Consider the following 21,583-nt stretch of genomic DNA (forward strand, 5'->3'; position numbering starts at 1 on the left):
GGCCTGGGTCCCCGGTGCCGGCAGAAAACTGGTGCAGGCAGCCAGGTGAATGAAGGTCTATTGCACGAATCTTCGTGCAAATGGGCTACTAGTAAATAAATAAAATGGACCATTTTGACATTCTTATTTTTCTCATTCATGACGTTCTAGCACTTCAACAATAATCTACCCTTTTCCTTTATCTACCCACCTACCCACTAGCACCATTAGCACCATCTACTTTTCCCCATCTCTTTCTTTTAATTTTATAATTATCTCTGGGTCATTTTTCAATGTAACAATAACTTTGAATTCAGCTGTGCTATTATTCTATTTATCAGACTAACTTAAAATTACAGAGAAAATACAAGGAGGGGAAACCTCAAAAGAGGAACTATGAAGATGGCATATAGTAAATGGAAAGCTAATCCTGTGGCCATTATTTTCTTTATCCAGGCCTGTTTCACAAAATGTTAACATACTGCCTACCACAAGAGATCCACATAGTAAACAATTATTGGATACAATGAATAAATGCAACACCAAAGAGACTAACCAAATAACTTGAACTAGAAATGAAGAGTCCAGAAAATATCTTTCAACCTATTCCACATTTTAGAAATTGTATGTATTTTGGTCAATGACATTTCTTGTCATAAAATAACAAATACTGACTTTCTAACAAGTGCTAAAACTATTCTTGCTTCCTATGACCTCACAGAAGACATACACTGGGACAACTAAGGTCAGCTCTTGACATAGATTTAGCAATTAATAAATAAATCATTGGCCTTTGTATATTGGCTGATTATTACAAACTAGAGGCCCAATGCATGAAATTCTTGCAAGGGGCTCGGCCCTCGCAGCCCCAGCTTCGTCCGGAAGGTCATCCAGACAGTTGTTCTGCTGTTTGGTCTAATTAGCATATTAGCTCTTTATTATATAGAATTGCTTGAATAGCACACCCAGAGTAAAGCATAAATATAAAATTACACAAATCAAATTTTAAAACTGATAATTATTCATTTACTAGTAACTAGGATTTTCAGTTCTTTTTTCTCTCCAGGTTTTCTATAAATTAGTAAAAGTTCAAGACCAAACTAGAAATCAATTAATTTATTTCCAATTATTTGCTAGGGGTGAGTTTGGGAAGAGAATATAATCAATATGACTCATTTATTATTTATTAAACAAACAATGAACACTTTGGATAAACATGGATATTTAAATCCTGAGGTATAAAATTAATCTCTTGTTATTAAAGACTAGAGGCCCGATGCACGAAATTCGTGCAAGAGTAGGCCTTCCTTCCCCCAGTTGCCAGCACCGTCTTTCCTCTGGCACCCGGGACCTAGGCTTCCCTCCGGCCGCTGGCAGGCACCCGGGACCCAGGCTTCCCTCTGGCCGGGCTTCCCTCCGGCCACTGGCAGGCACCTGGGACCTGGGCTTCCCTTGCAGCCCCGGCTTTGTCCGGAAGGTCATCCGGGAGGATGTCTGGTCTAATTAGCATATCATGCTTTTATTATTATAGATAAGCTAAAAAGAGGAAAATGTTATAAAAAATAAAAAGAACAAAAGTGGTAGATTAAAGTTACATGGAACACATTTTTTAAAGTTAGAAATGCCTTAAGAAATGCCCATGGAAACATGAGAAGGCTTGGAATAGGGTGCAAGAATAAAAGGGCACATGAGCACTTTTGCAGACTGCTTAACAGCAGAAATGTTTTGGCAGATGGCTGCAAAAAGCCACAAAGAGATCAGTAACTGCTAACTTCTGATAAAAAGAAATGAACACACAAATTCTTTTAAAGTGGGATTTTAAAATGGACATATTAACTAATAAGAGAATATAGTGATTATTTTAACGTATCTAATAGGATGTATGAAAATATCAACTTTCACTAAATATAATTTAAGGAGTGTTTATTGCCTTTACAAAACGTTTTATACCAGAATTCCCTTACATAGCAGCCCCCCCCAATGCATTTTAAATAATTCAATTCTTTTTAAAATGAAAATCTTTTAACACATTGTTAAAGAAATATCTCCTCTAAAAAGTGGGATACTACTGCACAAAATGTTCAAAAACATATAAAAATACTGAAGAGCGAATTACTGGTGAGACAAAATACTTGGCAAAAGTCTGCTTTATGTGCAGGAGCTGCCCCTCAAACCCAGGGATGTGTTTCGAACGTTTGACCACCACCACCACAGAACAGAGGGGGTTGGACAAAGGAAACCCTGGAAGAGTGATGAACAAACTCAAAACCTATAATCTTTTCTGCCAGGGTTGAGGGAGAAAAATTAAGAGGAGAAAGTTGGTGGTAACTAGAAAAGAAAATCTCTTGAACAATGAATTAAATCTTGAAAAAAAATTTTTTAAGTATGAGCTAACATCACACAAAATGAAAAGCCCTAGAGATCTGCTGTACAACATTGTGCTTACAATTAACTATACTGCACAGTACGATTAACAATTTGTTAAGAGGGCAGATCTCGTTATATGGTGTTTTCTTTTAAGCAGAATAATAGGCTGGGTTTTTTAAAGCACTGGGTTAACAAAGAATACAGCACTGATATATAAAATGACCTCAGATCTTTATCTGGCAGGAAACTCCTTGACCACCTCCTGATGGCATCCACTTTCTTCTTTTTTTGAACATTTCTTTTTCATTTCTGGATGCTGCTTTCTGTCTACCCTTCCACTTATTTTCTTTCATCTATCGTCTCTTTCCCTCTCTTTCTCAAGATCCCAGGTAGTCCTCATCCTTACCTTGGAGAAAACACTCAACTACTCTGCTTTGGTTTTCTCTTCTTCTAACATCTAGTGTGTGGCATGTTATTTTATTTTGGTGTTTTTTTTTATACAGTAAACCCCAAAATAAAATGATACATTTTATTTTCTTTAGTCATAATGTAGTTTTCCTTACTTAATCGTGTAAATTTATCTTTTAAATTACACTTGTTTTACTTTAAATTTCTTTTTCCTATCAGAAAGTGTTTTATCTAAAGCCAATGTAAAATAAAGACCCAAGCACTTATTTTTTTAGTTAAGTATAATTAAGTAAGCTTAATAATTCAGAAAAACACTCAGACAACAGAAACCATCAAGACTAATTAGATTTGGTATTCATAGTCACCAGATAAGTCAATCCTCATAGACTGTTGAGTTTAAAAAGGAGAATCCAAAGAAAATATGTGATATGCCACCTGCTGTGTAATTAAAAAAAAAGTGAAATGAGAAAATATACATGTATCTGTTTACTTTTGCCAAGAGAAACACAGGAAGGATAAACCAGAACTAAAGAGATTGGTTCCCTAGAAGGAGTAAATAGGAACAAGGTGTATGGAATTGGATGGGTCAGGGTAGTAACAATGCTCTGAGTAAGTATATTTTTTTAATACAGTTTTCACTTCATGGAACCATCCATGTTAATGTTTAACATATTCAAAGATAATCAAATCAACAAAAATGGAGGGGACCTTACATGGAAAACAAATAGAAATAAATATACTTATCTATATCTTAAATGAGTAACATAACAACAGTTAAGCAGGGGGGGAATGCAAGTAATTTTTAAACACAGGACTTTGACTCTATAGCCTCAGTGTAAAGATAACAACAGTAAACACTTGAATTCTAATTAAATTTTTTTGCCGTAGTATGGGTTAGTAACTCTGAAACAACCTACTGTGTATTATAGAATTGAGTAAATGAGTAAATATATTAAGAATAATGAAAGTCAGGCTTTCTCACTGTTTTCAAGTGTGGGGAAAAAGACACTAGAATTAACCCCATAGTGTTGAATTGGAGATGGTGGTATCAGAATTAACTCAAGATTTTTAGTATGGAAAGAAAAAAATGAAAGGAAGGGAGGGAGGGAAGGAGGAAAAAAGAGAGAAAGGGAGAAAGAAATAGCTGTAGATATGTGTGATTTTTAATATACATTTATATTTGTAATTCTTAGCTCAGTCCTCTGAAAGGGCCTTGAAGTAACACACCACTTTGAAACGAGCACATCTAGCACTCCGATCTTAGTTTTTAAATACCATTAAGCACCAAATAAAGAACAGGAGAAACAGATGATTTGGGGGCTGAGACTGGGAAAGTACAATATGAGCCTAGAATATCTTGTGCCAGCAAAGTAGTGCTGGAAAAATGATGAAGACACATTACCGCCCCTCTCCCCCCCACCAAAGAAAAAACAAAGATTATTTGAGCTAGTTTAATGGTGCTCCCACTGGCCAACTGTGAAACAATTTTAACATCAAAATTTTAAAATAGCCGAAACCGGTTTGGCTCAGTGGATAGAGTGTCGGCCTGCGGACTGAAGGGTCCCAGGTTCGATTCCAGTCAAGGGCATGTACCTTGGTTGTGGGCACATCCCCAGTAGGGGTGTGTAGGAGGCAGCTGATCAATGTTTCTCTCTCATTGATGTTTCTAACTCTCTCTCTCTCTCTCCCTTCCTCTCTGTAAAAAATCAATAAAATATATTTTTTTAAAAATGTAAAAATAATGATAACAGGCCCTGGCTGGTGTGGCTCAGTGGGTTGGAGTATCGTCTGAGCATGGGAAGGTTGCTGGTTCAATCCCTGATTTGGGCACATATGGGAGGCAACTAATTGATGTATCTCCCTTACATCGATGTTTCTGTCTCCCTTTTTCTCCCTCCCACCACCTCTAAAATAAAACAATCAGTCAATCAATAAAAATAATGGTAACAGGATACTCAAGAAATAAAATAAGAATCTATGAATCTAACTGATATAGCAAAAAATTAAATAATTGGCAGGATATGGGAGGCTCTTCCTTGCATTAGAATACCAACTTATCATTACGAAAGGAATTACAAAGTTTTAAAAAATTACCATTTGGCAACCATCCTGTATAATAAAAGGGTAATATGCAAAATGACCCTAACAGCGGAACGACCAGGAACTACTGGTCACTATGACAAGCACTGACCACCAGGGGGCAGACACTCAATGCAGGAGCTGCCTCCTGGTGGTCAGTGTGCTTCCACAGGGGGAGCACCGCTCAGGCAGAAGCCGGCTCATGGCTGGCCAGCACAGCGGTAGTGGCAGGAGCCTCTCCCGTCTCTGTGGAAATGCTAAGAATGTCCAACTAATGGCAGAGTGGGCCTAAGCCATTAGTCGGAAATCCCTTTAGGGCTCCGGGGCTGCCAGAGGGATGTCTAACTGCCAGCTTAGGCCTGATCCCCCAGGGAGTGGGCCTAAGCCAGCAGGTGGACATCCCCCAAGGGCTCCCGGGCTGCCTAAGAAATGTCTGACTGCCGGTTTAGGCCCAATCCCGCAGGGAATGGGCCTAAGCCATCAGTCAGACATCCCCCAAGGGGTCCCGGGCTGCGAGAGGGCGCAGGCCAAGCTGAGGGACATCCCCGGCACCCGAGTGCACAAATTTTCATGCACCAGACCTCTAGTCTTAGTAATAAATGATTCAGCCAAGAATCATCAATAGATGCTAACTAAGATACTGGGAGGAAGTTTGAGAAGGAAGAGAACATTTTTACATAGTCTGAATATATTCTTTCACAAATTATTAAAAGAGAAATGTAGTAACTTTATAGTAGATTAATTTTGTGAACACACCTTTTGAAGAAATGAAAGTTAACATCACTAATAATGGGTTAAACCAGCATCATGAATCTCCCAATCTGATGCCCTAAGTAATGATGCTAAAAACATGTTAACTAAATCTAACCATGAGGAAAAAGCCAACAAACACAAATTGAGAAACTTTCTATAAAAATAACAGGCTTGTATTCTTCAAAACTGTCAAGATTAGCCCTAACGGGTTTGGCTCAATGGATAGAGCATCGGCCTGCGGACTCAAGGGTCCCGGGTTCGATTCCAGTCAAGGGCATGTACCTTGGTTGCGGGCACATCCCCAGTAGGGGGTGTGCAGGGGGCAGCTGATTGATGTTTCTCTCTTGTAGATGTTTCTAACTCTCTATCCCTCTCCCTTCTTCTCTGTAAAAATCAATAAAATATATATTAAAAAAAACTGTCAAGATTAGAAAAGAAATACTGAGGAGTTGCTCCAGATTAAAGGAGACCAGAGAGATGTAATAAAAGCAATGTGTTATTTAATACCAGAAAAAAATTTTCGAGGAGAAAACAAGATGACAGCATAGGTAAACACCTAAGCTGCTGCCTCGCACAACAATTTCAAAACTACAACTAAAAGACAAAACGGACATCATCCAGAACCACAGGAAGGCTGGCAGAGGGGAAATTCTACAACTAGAAGGAAAGAGAAAAGCACACTGAGACTCACAGGAGCTGAGGAAGGCAGAGGTACCGAGGCGCATGCGCGGAGAGGGCTGGCAACTGAGTACGCGGCTGGCTTTCTCAATCGGGAGGGAGACAAAAGGTCCCAACTGCGCTGAACTCCAGTTCTGGGCGAGACTCTGGGGACCCAGACTCATACGGGGAGAAAATGGACTGTCTGGCAGCGGGCAAAACTCGAGGGCGGCTTTCTCTCAGAGGTGCTTGTAGCGATTACCGAGGGACACTGAGACCCGGGGGCCTCTTAGGGCAGGGTTGACGGGAAGCCATTGCTGTTTACTCTGCCCTGAGGTCCCGCCCCACAAAGTCATTGCTGTTTGCTCCGCCCTGAGACTCCGCCCCATCCAAGCTGAGTGAAGAGGCTTTTGCATATGAATGGCCTGCTCCTTTGAATTCTAAACTTACCTAACAAACTGCAGCTGAGTCAGTAAGACCCAGAACATCCAAAAGAAGGCCCAAGGCCCAGCAGCAGCTTGCATTGCTTCACAGCTGGGCCTCATCTGGGCACCTCCAAAACCCAAACGAAGAAGAGGAATCTGTAGATCTCTCCATAGCTCCTACTGGGTGGCCTCAGGCAGAGGCTAAATTAGCACCTCCTTGGAGATCCAAGAGCCAGTGTACCCAGGGGTCAGAGTAGGACCATCCAGATTACAACTCCTCAGATCCATAAGGACATACTCAGGGGGCAGACTCAGTGAGCACCAAATCCCCACTGAAGCAAGTCTTGCCTCATAAGGGTGTCTCCAGCACAGAAGTCCTCCCATCATAGACACAGCTGATCCTCACAGCCATTTGGCCTGGAGGTCAATTCCTCCCAGTGATACCAACAACAATCAAGGCTTAACTACAAGACTGTGCACACAGCCCACAAAGGGGTGCACCAAGAGTGTCCACCTCAGGTACCTGGGGAGGCTGAGCCACTGGGCTCTATAGGACATCTAGCACACAAAGCTACTCTATCAACTCAGGGAAGCAGCCAAAATGTGGAGACAAAGAAACAGGTCACAAATGAAAGAAATGGAGGAAAGCAAACGACTGGATATAGAGTTCAAAATCACGGTTATAAGGTTTTTCAAGAATTTTCTAGAAAAGGCCGATAAATTTAGCAAGACCCTCGAGGATATGAAAAAGGACCAACTAGAAATTAAGCATACACTGACTGAAATAAAAAATAATATACAGAGATACAACAGCAGACAAGAGGATCACAAGAATCAAGTCAAAGATTTGAAATACAAAGAAGCAAAAAACACCCAAACAGAAAAGCAAAAAGAAAAAAGAATCCAAAAATATAAAGATAGCGTAAGGAGCCTCTGGGACAACTTCAAGTGTACCAACATCTGAATTATGGGGGTGCCAGAAGAAGAGAGAGAGCAAGATACTAAAAACCTATTTGTAGAAATAATGACAGAAAACTTCCTCCACCTGGTGAAAGAAATAGACTTACAAGTCCAGGAAGCACAGAGAACCCCAAACAAAAGAAATCCAAAGAGGACCACACCAAGATACATCATAATTAAAATGCCAAGAGCAAAAGACAAAGAGAGAATGTTAAAAGCAGCAAGAGAAAAACAGTTAGTTAACTACAAGGGAGCACCCATATGATTGTCAGCTGATTTCTCAACAGAAACTATGCAGGCCAGAAGGGAGTGGCAAGAAATATCCAAAGTGATGAATAGCAAGAACCTACAACAAAGATTACTCTACCCAGCAAAGCTATCATTCAGAATTGAAGGTCAGATAATGAGCTTCACAGATAAGAAAAAGCTAAAGGAGATCATCACCGCCAAACCAGTATTATATGAAATGCTGAAAGGTATTCTTTAAGAAGAGGAAGAAGAAGAAAAAGGTAAAGATAAAAATTATAAACAACAAATACATATCTATCAACAAGTGAATCTAAAAATCAAGTGAATAAAAAATCTGATGAACGGAATAAACTGGTGAATATAATAGAATCAGGGGCATAGAAAGGGAGTGAACTGACAATTCTCGGGGGGAAAGGAGTGTGGGGGGTGCAGGAAGAGACTGGACAAAAATCGTACACCTATGGATGAGGACAGTGGTGGGGGGGGGGGGTAAGGGCAGAGGGTGGAGTGGAAACCGGGTGGAGGGGAGCTATGGGGGGGAAAAAGAGGAACAACTGTAATAATCTGAACAATAAAGATTTATATTTATATATATATATATATATATATATATATATATATATATATATATATAAAATTATAAAACCTAAAAAATTTTTCTATAAAAGACATTATTAGGACGATTGTTAAAAATTTAATATGAACTGCAGGTTAGATAATAGTATTGCATTAATGTTAAATGTCCTGATTTTGATCAATGTATTGTGGTTAGGTAACAGAAAATCCTTATTCTTAGGAAATACATTGAAGTATTTATGGTTACAGGGCATGTCTGTAAATTACTCTCAAATGTTTTGGAAAAAATGTGTATGTGGTGGGGGACAGAGAGAGAGAGAGGAGAAAACCAATGAGAAAGAATATGGAACAAAATGTTAACAATTAGTGAATTTAGATAAAGAATATGTAAGAGTCACTTGTATAATTCTTGCAACTTTTCTGTGAATGTGAAATTAAATCAAAATTAAAAGGTGTTTCTTTTTAAAGTCAATGCTTCATTTTATCATCTGAGATTAGCTAAATTCTAGCTGTGGCTCAGAATCAATTTTCTAAGCACCAGGCACTATAAGTACTTTTACACAATATCTCATTTAATCAAAAAAAGTCACCAGAAGTTCTGTCAGTAAAAGTTGTGGCATCTGATGTGCTTGTCTGCCATAAAACCCCTTCCTTGTTCTGGTTACAAAAGCCCTCTTTTCTTTGTTTGCCTTTCCACAGTGGCCTGAGGCCTGCTGTGCTCACTCAGTGTCACGTTCCCTTAACTAAAGTGACTCACACAGTGATGGGCGAGTGATCCATGATCTCCCAGAACCCTCTCTGCTACTTGCCTGCATGAGATATTGAGGAAGCTCTCTCTCTGCTAATATGTCTTTCCTAGGAGGATGAGACTTGGGCTGTGGACTGCCATCATGCTCACCTTGTAGGGAAAGCCTATCCAAGAGCTGGTGAGAATAGGGCCTGATGCAGTTGTGCTTACAGATCTACCCCTAGAGCTAAGTGAACCAAAAAACTTCAACTGTGCATAAGTGTTAGCTAAGTAAGTTTCTGTTACTTTTGGTGAATGTACTCTTAATTGATAGAGTAGGTAAAGTGTCATACAGACAAAAACAATTCATATTATTTCTAATTAAAACATTCTCTTAAAAAAGTAGAAATTCATGCTTTTTACTCACCAATAATAAAGCTATGGTCAAATTTAATACATCTCCAACTCTATAAGTAGAAATTAACATGTACTAGAAAATAAAGATAGCTTACTAAATGTGTCCATATTTTTAGAATGGTTATGTCATAAAGTTAAATTTGAAGAAATTAGAAACCAAAATTGGTAATAGCTTAACAACTAGCAAGAGAGCACAGAAAAAGTAAAGCTAAACATTCAGATTCAATCCCACTACACACCAGTTGAATTCACTTTCTTCCATCACAATAGTTTTATAGTTTAAACATAAACAAAATGACTATATAGAAAATGGACAAAATGTGTGGATGAAGGTATGCAGTTCCAAAAACATCAGTTTTGTAAAACAACACAAAGCATAAGTCCTATTACCATATTATGTCTTCTAAACACCAAGATGAGCATATAACATTAAAAACTTACCATCAGAACTTGTGAGGACAAAGCTTTCTGCTTGAGTTTGTTTCCTGGTGCCTAAACTTTTTGGAAACCAGTGAAGATCTATTGGGTAAATATCATCAGGAAGCTTTACTATTTGACTTGTTTCACTGGTTAACAAGTTCCACCTCACTATTTGGTGATCATCACTGCATGAATACAGTTCTTCTGCATTAGTCCAGCCCACACAGCTTACTAATTCTTGATGTGTCACCATGTTAAGAAGACAACACACAAAAGTCTTACATTTTAAATAATCTTCAGATGCAGATTATAAGTATAAAATAGGATCAAACATTTCAAGCTTCTAAATGTGTTCTCATTTTATGACTTTCATATATTTTCTATTTAAAGAAAAATAAACATCTAACCAAAACAGTTATAAAAATGAAAAGCAAGACAAAAAATCCAGATGCCGAGAGAGAGGAAAAGAATTGACGAAATGAAAAATTTTAAATTGTGTTATAAAATATTCCATAAATAAGACTAAAAGATATACAAAGCATCTAACAGCTCAGAAGATATGAAAGGATATACACTCAACTACTGGGGGATAAGAGGGGAAGTATGTCTTTTTTTATTTACATATGTCTGTATCATTTAAGTTAGAATAAGCATGTATTATTTTGGTGAGTTTTTAAAAATCAAGTGTTAAAAGAAGATTGAAACCTAACAGTAAAATATCTGCTTAAATTACACATTATAATAACAATCTACTTAGGAAAAAACATACAGCTTAACAGCTGAAAACAAAAATCTTACCAAACTTATTGACATTAAATTCAGGGAATAGTTAAATTACAATTTAAGGTGCCTATAAGGAGAATAGTGCTGGATGAGACATGAACCCTAAAATTCTTACTTTAACCCATTTTTTATCTCTGATTTATCAGGAGGATTTCTATAATTTGAGGTGCTCAGTAGCCCTCACTTCCTCCATCAGAATGGGCTGCTTACCCTGGGAGAATCACATATTTAGAGAAGGCATTTCAGTCTGTTGTTTACAAGGGATGCTTTCTCTTGTTTACATCTGGATTTCTATATTACCAGATCATTCCTGGGTGAGTTGTTTGTTCTCTTGTTGTTATTGTATAATCCTTTTACTTCCTTCTCTTCTCATCAGAGCTTTTTATTGGCTTATCTGAACATTCAATAAACTTCAAGGAAAAAGAGACAATGTGCCATAATTATTACAGGATGTTCTAAGATTTTTTCATACTATTTTAAAATATGACAGATTAAGCAAATAACCAAAAAGGCAAAAATAAATTATACAAAGATTATAAAAGTCTTAAGATAAATAGGTAATGAAGTGGCACTGGAATACTCAAAATATAATCTAAACAAAAGGATATCATCACTAGACCATTACTGAAAAAATTATTACAATATAATTTCTATAGCCTAAATCAGTGGTCGGCAAACCGTGGCTCGCGAGCCACATGCGGCTCTTTAGCCCCTTGAGTGTTCTAATGCCACTTCTTCAAAATAGACTCGCCCAGGCCGAAAACCGACTTCTGCGCATGGGCCGTGAAGTTTCAATCGCACCGTACCTGCGCATCCGCACGTGGTATTTTGTGGAAGAGCCACACTAAATGGGCCAAAGAGCCTCATGTGGCTTGCGAGCTGCGGTTTGTCCACCACTGGCCTAAATGATGTTAGGTAAAGACCTTTAGAAAGGGAGAATGTTAGGTAAAACCAAGAAAGGGAGAAAGTGCATGCACACACACACACACACACACACACACACACACACACACATTAAGCTTATGCTGTGTAAATTGCTGTAAATAAACATCAGATGTGCGTGACATATCTTCAAACTAATAGGTCAACTAAAATTATGAGAGAAATGAGAAGAATGTCAGATTAAAAAGTCTAAAAAGACTGCTATCAGACTATTATTCAGCTTGAAAAGAAAGGCAAAAATAGATAATGGACATAGTAGAAATCTTGTAAATGGCATGAATCTTGCAGATGGTATGATTATATATGGCATGAACACCTGAGGGCACACTTTGAAAAAAAGAGTAAAATTGATTTAAGTACAAATAAGAGGAATTATACCTTCACTCAAAAGGTAAAACAAGCAGACAAGATATTATAAATTCAAAAGATTTAGTCAAATGTCTAATTCGGTGCTTTTCTATCTCCGATGAAGGAACATATTTTTCTTGATTTCAAATTTGTTTCAGATCAACATTTTGTTAGATAAAATAAAAATAAATTACTAGAAAAATGATCTTATATTTGGATGGTTTCCCAATGTCAAATTGCTACAAAAATTGTTTACCTCTTACTTTCAATTTCTGTACTTATCCCTTTACAGACCTGTAATAAAGTCTGCAGATAATACTTTTAGAAGCACTGGTATATATAAAAATGATGAAGGTGGAGTGGCCTATCATATCTTCCTGATACATAATCAGAAATTCTTGCTGACAAAATATAAGGTCATGCATTTGAGAAAATAGTTATAATTTCCATCTTCCTACATCTTATATAATAAAAGCCTAATATGCAAATTGTCCCCTCTGGCAATCGTTCAACTGGGAGTTTGACCGGGAGACCAGGAGTTTGACCACCTGCTATGACGTGAGCTGACCACCAGGGGGTGGTGCAGAATATGGCGGGCATTGGCGACATGGCACTGGCAGCAGTGGAGGCGCTGCCGGCCCCAATGGGCCCCGATGAGAGCAGGATCGCAGAGGGATGATGGAGCAGGTGAGCAGGCAGTGCCAAGCCAACATGGGTGTAAGCGGGCCTGATCGCCCCAACAATCACCCCACAGATGGCGACCAGCAGCAGTGGCGGGGGGCGGGGCCGCCGCCCGGCTCCCAGGCACTGAGGGAGAAAGGGCAAATAGCAATATTAAAATATTTCTTCTAATTATTTTCCTTTGAATGTGCATGAGTCTGTGCACCGGGCCACTAGTCTATATATATAAAAGGCTAAGAGACCATTACGACCGGTCACTCTGATGCACACTGACCACCTGGGGACAGATGCTTAACGCAGGAGCTGCCCCCTGGTGGTCAGTGCGCTCCCACAGCCAACCTCCTGGGGCTGGCCAACCTCTGGCGGTCCTCCTCCCCAGCCAGCTGGCCCCGATTGGCCCCAATTGGGACTGGGTGAGACTGCCCCAATCAGCCCCTATCGCCGGCCAGGGAGAGGAACTCCACCCATGCACAAATTTGTGCACCAGGCCTCTAGTGAAATAATAAAGCTCTGACTGCTCAGATTTCTCCAGCTTGTTCTCCACTTTATCATGAAGAAAGTGTGAAGAAATAAAGCAAAATTCACTTAAAAATATACTACATTACACTAGCAAAGAAATTATTTGTTTTAAAAAAGCTTCTCTTTAAGATCCTACTAGACTAAACAAAAATTATTTTTTATGTACTTAAGTACAGTACTTAAGTAAAGTAAGAAAAATGTCAATAAGAATTTGAAAGTAAGATTTAGAGCAAATAGTTTGCTTTGGAGAATTACCTGCAACACATGATCTCAAATATTCCAAAAACAATTTAGTTAAACTGCCATTAAAGCAATGAAAAAAACACACACCCATTATCCAAGTAGAATACAAAATAGAAGAAAACTTAACGATACTCTAGTAAGATGATCACAATAAGGTCTGCAAGTGTTAAAAGGATATGCTTTGGTTCTTTTAAAAGTGATATCTTCAGTCTCATGCTTCCACTTTCCAGCAAAGTTTTAAATGCTACTTGATTGCATTCACTGTAAAAATAAAAATTAGGGGGAAAATATAAAATCTGCATTAAAAACAAACACATGTATACACACACACACACACAAAATAAAAGCAAGCAAAACATCTTAGGACCCCAAGGACAATGAAACACACCTTCAATCCTGCTGGTATAAAGACAGGAAGAGGAAGAAAACTAGTCAATGTGCTAATCCTGCCAAGGGGTGATTAGAGGCCTTGGGTTGGACTCCAGAGGCCGCCTACACCCTGCCTGAAACAGTCCTACAAGTGCAGAGCACTAAATCTGGTCAGGTAAATAATCTCCAAAAGCTACCCGGAGGTCAAATCAAAAGATTCTGTAAACTGGGTCCTAGCCAGTTTGGCTCTGTGGATAGAACATTGGCCTATGGACTGAAAGGTCCCAGGTTCGATTCCGGTCAAGGGCATATGCTCCGCAATGATTCTCTCTCATCATTGATGTTTCTATTTCTCTTTCCCTCTCCTTTCTTCTCTGAAATCAATAAAAATATATATTTTTTAAAAAGATTCTGTAAACTGGGAACCCCTCAATGGCAAATCAATGTTGGTCATGCTGAATACATTAGAATAAATTCCCAAAATGTGATTGAGGGCTAAGATATTAAGGGCTTTAATTCCGAGCTTTAATAACGTGGAAAAATTATGACATCATCAACCTAGTGGTCCAATCTGAGGTTTACATTATATTGGAGGCAGATGTACTACCCCAACATTTATGGTTGCCATAGTAGCAATGTGAAAAATAAGGAGTTATGTAGGCAGAGGTAATAAAACCCTTATAAAAGTTACATGAAAATCACAGTGTAATTGACAAATAAAAATCTAGAAAAAAAAAAAGAGTAACATTCCCCCAAATAACCAGGTCATCAAAAGATACAAATCAAGAAAATGCTAAATTGTCTGAGTTCATTTTATAGTTATGGGATTCTTTCTGAGTAATATCACTAACCTAAAGAGAAAATAAATAAATTAAATCAAAGTGTAATTAAAGGAACAAAATCCTCTTCACCAAGTAGAAAATTACTGCTAACTACATCTAAGGATGTGCTGAGTATATATAAGAATTCAGTAGGCCTCCCTTAAATAACTTATCATTCCCCTAATCCAGGAAGGTTTTTAGATCAGCAAGGTGCTAAACATAGTTGTATTTCAAAGCATCTTTTTCACTTATTCTACTCATAAATTTGTTAGACTGGGAGGAAAAAGTTGTTAAAACCACAGAAAAAAATCTTAAGTTTTATGGTCAGCCAATATGCAACTAGGGTAAGAAACCTCTCTGTCTCTTCCAGTTCACTCAGCAAGATTTCTGTTCAATACCAAAAGTATGAAACTATGTACAGCAGCCAGAAAAAGAACACAATCTCTTACCCACATACTTCATAGGCTCACTTTTGGTCCTTAGAGTTTCAACATTGTTCTCAAAACTCCTTCCCCCCCTCCCATCAGACCCCTTCCAATTAGAGAGGGGGGGAGAATAAACATACTTATGAAATTCTGCTTTTTCACAATAAGTCAAATTCACCCAGCTTATAAGGACTTTAAAAGAATAAAAGCAGATAATTGTTGCTTCTGAAAATGATAACATAAATGACAAGAAAAATATATATGTAAAATCTGAATATACAATTACAACCAGAAATTTGAAAGGTCTTTGACAAAGACATGATGCAGCCTAGATCAAAGTACCTCAAATATGAAATCCAGAATAATTAGAAATAATGTCTCACCAAAAGCAATCATAATCTCATCTAAATAGTAAAAGCAGTAATTTTTTTATAAGAAAGGAATCTCCAACAATTCAGAAACAAGGTGCCAAGGAAATACAGAAAGAGGAAGGTGTCATTCTAACTTTAGGAAGTTTCTCCCTTGCTCAGAAAGATCTTCCCCATACATCCTATTTATTTTTATTTATTTTTAATCTTCACCCAAGAATATGTTTTTATTGGTTTTTGGTTTTTGTTTTTTTAGAGAGAGGAAGGAAGGAGCAGTGGAGGGGGAAGAGAGACAGAGAGAGAGAAAGAAAGACACAGATTGGTTGCTTCTCATATGTGCCCTGATGGGATGGATCCCAAAAGCCAGGTAAGCGCCCTGACCTGGAATTGAACCCTCAACCTTTTTGTGCACAGGATGAGGCTCCAACTAACCCAGCCACCCAGCCAGGGCCCCAAACATCCTATTTAGCTGAGATCATTTGTATGAAGGATATGTGCAATCTGGTATGAAGCTAAATAGAGAAATAAAGAAATAGTATTGGCACTTAACTAATTCAGGAAAGTGCAGAGCTGCCTGAGGGCTGCACTGAGGAGGTTTTTTATCTGCCCAAAGGCATTGGTTATCAAGGATCTGACTAGTCAGTGGTACTGGGGATGGGAGTGGGGAGTGGGGAGTAGAGTGAAGAGGGGTTGGGGGTGAGGTGGAGGGGGGGGTAATAAAAAGAAAGTTTCTTAAGTATAGGTAACTTGATCAATTTCACAACTTTGTAAAGGGAGCACATGAGAGCAACTATGCCTTTGCTACCAAAAATCATTTATAACTTGTCTTTGGTCTAGTGTGGGTCAAATTTCATGGAGCTTAAGAAGCAAAAATGTGCTCAGCAAACCCTGACAGTCAACAACCAAAATATTGTATACTCCAAATCTGGCCACTTCTCAGCACGTCCAGCATAGTCCAAAGTCACCGTCAGCCCCTGCCTTGACTATTGCAGTAACCCCAGAACAGATCTTTCTGCTCCTACACTTACTCCCTTAAAATTCTAAATACAGCTGCCAGCAATGCCTTTAAGACTAAGTCAGATCCTGAAGGCCAGTATGGCTAATACAGAGTGAGTGAAGGGAGTGGCAGGAAATTGGGGGGAAATAGAGAGGGTACAGATCACGCAGGGGCTTGAAAAACCACAATAAAAGCTTCAGATTTTCTTCGAATGAATGAAGGGTTGTGAGCAATGAAGAGATATGATCTGACTTATGTTTTTTAAAGTGCCAGTATGGATAGTATATTTTAAAAGCGAACAAACAAAAAACAGAGCAAGGATGAACAAGACTGGAAGCAGGGAGGCCAAATAGGATTTCAATAATCTAGAAGAGAGATGAAATATATGGCTTGGATGAGAAAGACAGTAGTGGTATGACTGATATGAAGAGGTCACATTCTGAATATATTGTAAAATAATATTCCATAGGATTTATTGATGAATTGGGTTTAAGAAAAGGAGGAATAAAAAATAACTGAAGCTTCAATAGGTAGAACAGAGTTGCCATTTACTAACATGAAGATTGAGGGAGGAACATGTTGGAAGATATAAAAAATTCTTTTTTGGATATGTTAAATTTAAGGAGCCTATTAGACATCCAAATGGAAAATTCAAGGAGATATTAGATATACAAGTCTGGAGTCACGGAAATATCAATGAGATATCAATTTGAGGGTTGTCAGCGCAGAGATCATGTTCAAAGCCATGATAAGATAGGACTACCCAGCTACATGAAAATGTGGCCTAGAAGGCCTTGTAGAGTCTGAAGTATTGTCTGCATTAAGATTCTATTTTTTTGTTTTGTTTTGTTTTGTTAACCCTCACCTGAGGATATTTTTCCATTGATTCTTAGAAAGAGTGGAAGGGAGGGAAATAGACAGAAAAAGAGAAACATCGATGTGAGAGACACTTTGGTGCTTCCCATATGTGCCCCAACTGGGGATTTAGCCTGCAACCCAGGTACTCGAACCCGGACCCTTCGGTCCTCAGGACCCTCTATCCCTGAGCCAAACTGGCTAGGGCAGCATTAAGATTCTACATGAAGTAAATTAGAGAAAAACAAATGGAGACATAAATACAGTAAGATGCTTAAAACATATTTGGGGAGAATGTAGGCATTGGTAATGCTGAAACAGGTTTAAGACGGTGAAAAGTGGGTGGCCGAGGTCAATGAATTAAGAGGCCAGGGAATGGGATAGGTTGATTTGTGGATATTAAGTCACTGAGAAGAATGAGAGGAATAGTGGTAGAGATAGACACAGCATAGATCTGCAGATGACTGCAGAAACACAGGGTAGACTGGTAGGACTTATTTCAAAGAGAGTAGGAGATTTTAGAGAGGAAGAGGAAAGAGAATCAACTGTCCAGATACACTAATGTGAAACAAGGTCCTTTGACACATGGGAGTCTGGAAGGCAAAACAGCCTCCACTTGAGAGGGCCAAGGGGAAAGCAGTTTCCTTAGGAAAGAACCAGATTTAAGTTAGACTGTGAAAGTAAAGAAATAAATCATTCCAGAGTAAAGACTTTTTGGCCAATAACACACTGTGAGTTCCAAAAGGTAGAGTGGTAGGATTTACATTGGAAAGGGCTAAGAGTTTGGGACAGATAGTGGGAAATGGTCAAAACAGCTGACTATTCTCCAATATTTATTCATCCCTACTTACGTGGTAGAAGAATCTGAATTTTTGCTACACATCTGACTACCTAGGACAAAGAATCTGAATTTTTACTACACATCTGACCACCTAGGACAAAGAATCTGAATTTTTGCTACACATCTGACCACCTAGGACAAAGAATCTGAATTTTTGCTACACATCTGACCACCTAGGACAAAGACTATTTCTCCAGCTGCCCTCAAAACTGGATGTGGCATTAACAGTTGTGAAACCCACATGGGAATATTACAACATCATCAACCTAGTGGCCCAACCTGGGATTACATTCTGTGGGGGTAGTTAACACAGCCCAAAAGTAATCGGACCACAGAGGTAACTCATTTATTTTTTAAGGAAGCCATTTTATTACCTCTTATAAAAGTTATATAAATCACAGCATAATTGTCAAATAAAAACTTACAAAATAAGAGTAACACTCTCCATGCCATACCATCAAAGCCTTGTGTAACACAGTAACAAGACAGAAGGAACCAAGACTCTTAGCAGTCCTCTACCACCTATTCAGAATTTTAAGTGATAGAGAATAAAATGTTATCATGTTTAAGTTACTGTCATCAATAGCTACACCTACCAATGAACTAATGCAGGGAATTAAGAGTCTTAAATGTGAAGACTTAAGTAAACACGGGTGCAAGGTCTGATGGAATAGTCTCAGTGGTCTCTTAAGGGAAGGTGGCTAATCAAATTATATTGTAGCCTTCTTCCTGGAACTGATCTCTTAGTACACAGTGCTAATGTAGAGCAAAGACCTAGATTTCCCAGAGAAGAAGAAATTCTGTTTCCAGACCAAAACAGAAATTTTGCCTGAGTGTCCACCATTCACTCAAAACTACAACATCAAATCTTTCACTGGAGAGCCCTATTAGAGCTCGTGTTATGTATATATTCTATATAATAAAACTCTAATATGCAAATTGACCTAACGGTGGAACAACCGGTCCCTATGATTCACATTGACCACCAGGGGGCAGACGCTCAATGTAGGAGCTGCCCTCTGGTGAGCTTCCCCCTGGTGGTCAGTGAGTTCCCACAGGGGGAGCGCAGCTCAGCCAGAAGCCAGGCTCATGGCTGGTGAGCGCAGTGGCAGTGGCGGGAGCCTCTCCCACCTCCGTTGCAGGCAGGCGGTAAGGACTGAGAGGTCCCGGACTGCAAGAGCCCCAGACTGCGAAAGGGATGTCCGACTGCCGGCTTAGGCCCAATCCCCCTGGGGCCTAAGTCAGCAGGGAGACATCCCCCAAGGGGTCCCGGACTGCAAGAGGGTGCAGGCTGGGTTGAGGGAACCCCCCCCCCCCCGCCCACAAGTGCATGAATTTCATGCCCCAGGCGTCTACTGTGTTTATAATGTGGAACAGAGTTAGAAATAAGAAAAGAGAATTAAGCATTAATGCTAAGAATTAAACTTAACATTATGCTAATTGAAATAAGTCAATCATGAAAGCACAGATACTGTATGGTTCCACTTGTATGAAGTATCTAGGTAGTCAAATTCATACAGATAGTAAGTAAAATGATGGTTGCCAGGGGCTTGGGGGAAGGAGGATTGGGAGTTACTATTTAATGGATAGAGTTTCAGTTCTGCAAGAGGAAAAGAGTTCTGTGGATGGATGGAAGTGATAGTAGCACAATATGAATATACTTAATGCCACTGAACTATACACTTAAAAATGCTTAAAATGGTCTACAAAAAAAGAAAAAAGAACAATTACATTTAAGAAATAAAACAGAGATAGAAGCACTAACAAAAGCAGAAAAATTTCAGTCAGATAAGAGGGAAGGCAAGATTTGTCAACAAGAATGTACCTATCAATAAGTAGCAGAAAAGCCTCAGTGGTGAACAAGAATGTGAAGGATAGATAAGAAATGCAAGAACTAGATCATAAGCACATTAATATCAATTTCTTTTTTAGTTCACCTGCGTATTGGCTAATCCTTGGCTAACAACTATTGATGTTAATAGTTGAAATTAATGGTTTGCTTTTAACTACCCAAGGTCCCATGTTTAAAAGTGCAATTTACATCAACAGTCTTCTACACGGATAGCTCTGAGCAGGCTCCTGTGTCTCCTCCCCACAAGAGGAAGGAGGGAGAGAGTCAGATCTTTTATTCAGATTGGTCCTATCATAGAACTATACAAGATCTCTCTTGTATGACAGGCTCGTCATTTCCAGGGACAGATTCAAAGACACAGCAAGTAAAAGAAACAGGTTTTCAAATGGCAGTATAGTTCAATTACAAAAGACCTCTAACTCCCACCCCACTCCAATTCCCATATGCATTTGCTAAAGTGTAGGTATATGCTGTGAAATTTACATTTCCTTGCAATTCTAGTTATCATTATAGCTAGATCTTGCCACCATACTTTAATATTATGTTTATTGGCTATATTTATAACCCTTTCATAGGGTGTCCTAATAAATGCACGGTGTTTACTATTATTCTAGCCAATAAACCATGTGATCCATAAATTTTGAAATAAGTAGACATCTTTTATTCATCCTTTTAATTCATCAACTAGCATAAAAGAATCACACTCAACTGATACGCAAGAGTGCTATGCAACTATTTAAAACATGAGATGAATCTGTATATACTAATATAGAATGATGTCTATAATATGTTAAATGACAAACTATATACAGCAATATTATGTAATTCAATCCCCTTTGTATAAATAAAAAGGCATATATAAGCTATTGGATACTGAAATATTTTTCTGGGAAGATATATACAAGACATTTAATGGAGACCTTTGTGAGGGTAGGGGCACTGGGATGAGAATGGAAGCTTTTAATTCTCATTTTATATGTTTCTGTACTGTTTGAAGTTTTTACTATGTTCATAGTATTTTATTTATCTACTAGAGGCCCAGTACACGAAATTCGTGCAGGGGGGGTTGCCCCTCAGCCCAGCCTGCACCCGCTCCAATCTGGGACCCCTCGAGGGATGTCCGACTGCCCATTTAGGCCCGATCCCGGGATTAGGCCTAAACGGGTAGTCGGACATCCCTCTCACAATCCAGGACTGCAGGCTCCTAACTGCTCGCATGCCTGCCTGAATGCCCCTAACTGCTCCTGCCTGCCAGCCTGATCACCCCCTAACCACTCCCCTGCCAGCCTGATCGACACCTAACTGCTACCCTGCCGGCCCAATTGACCCTAACTGCCCTCCCCTGCTGGCCTGGTCACCCCCAAATGCCCTACCCTTCAGGCCTGGTACCCCCCCAACTGCCCTCCCCTTCAGGCCTGGTTGCCCCCAACTGCCCTCCCCTGCTGGCCATCTTGTGGTGGCCATCTTTGACCACCTGGGGGCGGCCATCTTGTGTGCTGGAGTGATGGTCAATTTGCATATT

General features: G+C 39.1%; 1 protein-coding gene across 4 annotated transcripts in view; it reads right to left on the reverse strand.

Annotated features, from left to right (window-relative positions):
* Nucleotides 1-21,583, reverse strand: part of IFT80 (intraflagellar transport 80) — a 96,332-nt gene that overhangs the window by 68,367 nt on the left and 6,382 nt on the right. For 2 of the 4 annotated variants that reach the window (XM_079766455.1, XM_079766454.1), the window contains exons 2-3: nt 13,710-13,794; nt 10,039-10,258 (exon numbers count right to left, since the gene is read on the reverse strand). In XM_079766455.1, coding sequence (XP_079622581.1) covers nt 10,039-10,258; nt 13,710-13,748 — 259 coding nt within the window. In that variant the 5' untranslated portion in view covers nt 13,749-13,794. Of the gene's footprint in view, nt 1-10,038; nt 10,259-13,545; nt 13,680-13,709; nt 13,795-21,583 lie in introns of those variants that run through there. The other 2 variants (XM_079766457.1, XM_079766456.1) reach the window with 2 other exon arrangements.

Source organism: Cnephaeus nilssonii, assembly GCF_951640355.1.
Source record: "Cnephaeus nilssonii genome assembly, chromosome: 3".
Classification (NCBI taxonomy): Eukaryota; Metazoa; Chordata; class Mammalia; order Chiroptera; family Vespertilionidae; genus Cnephaeus; species Cnephaeus nilssonii.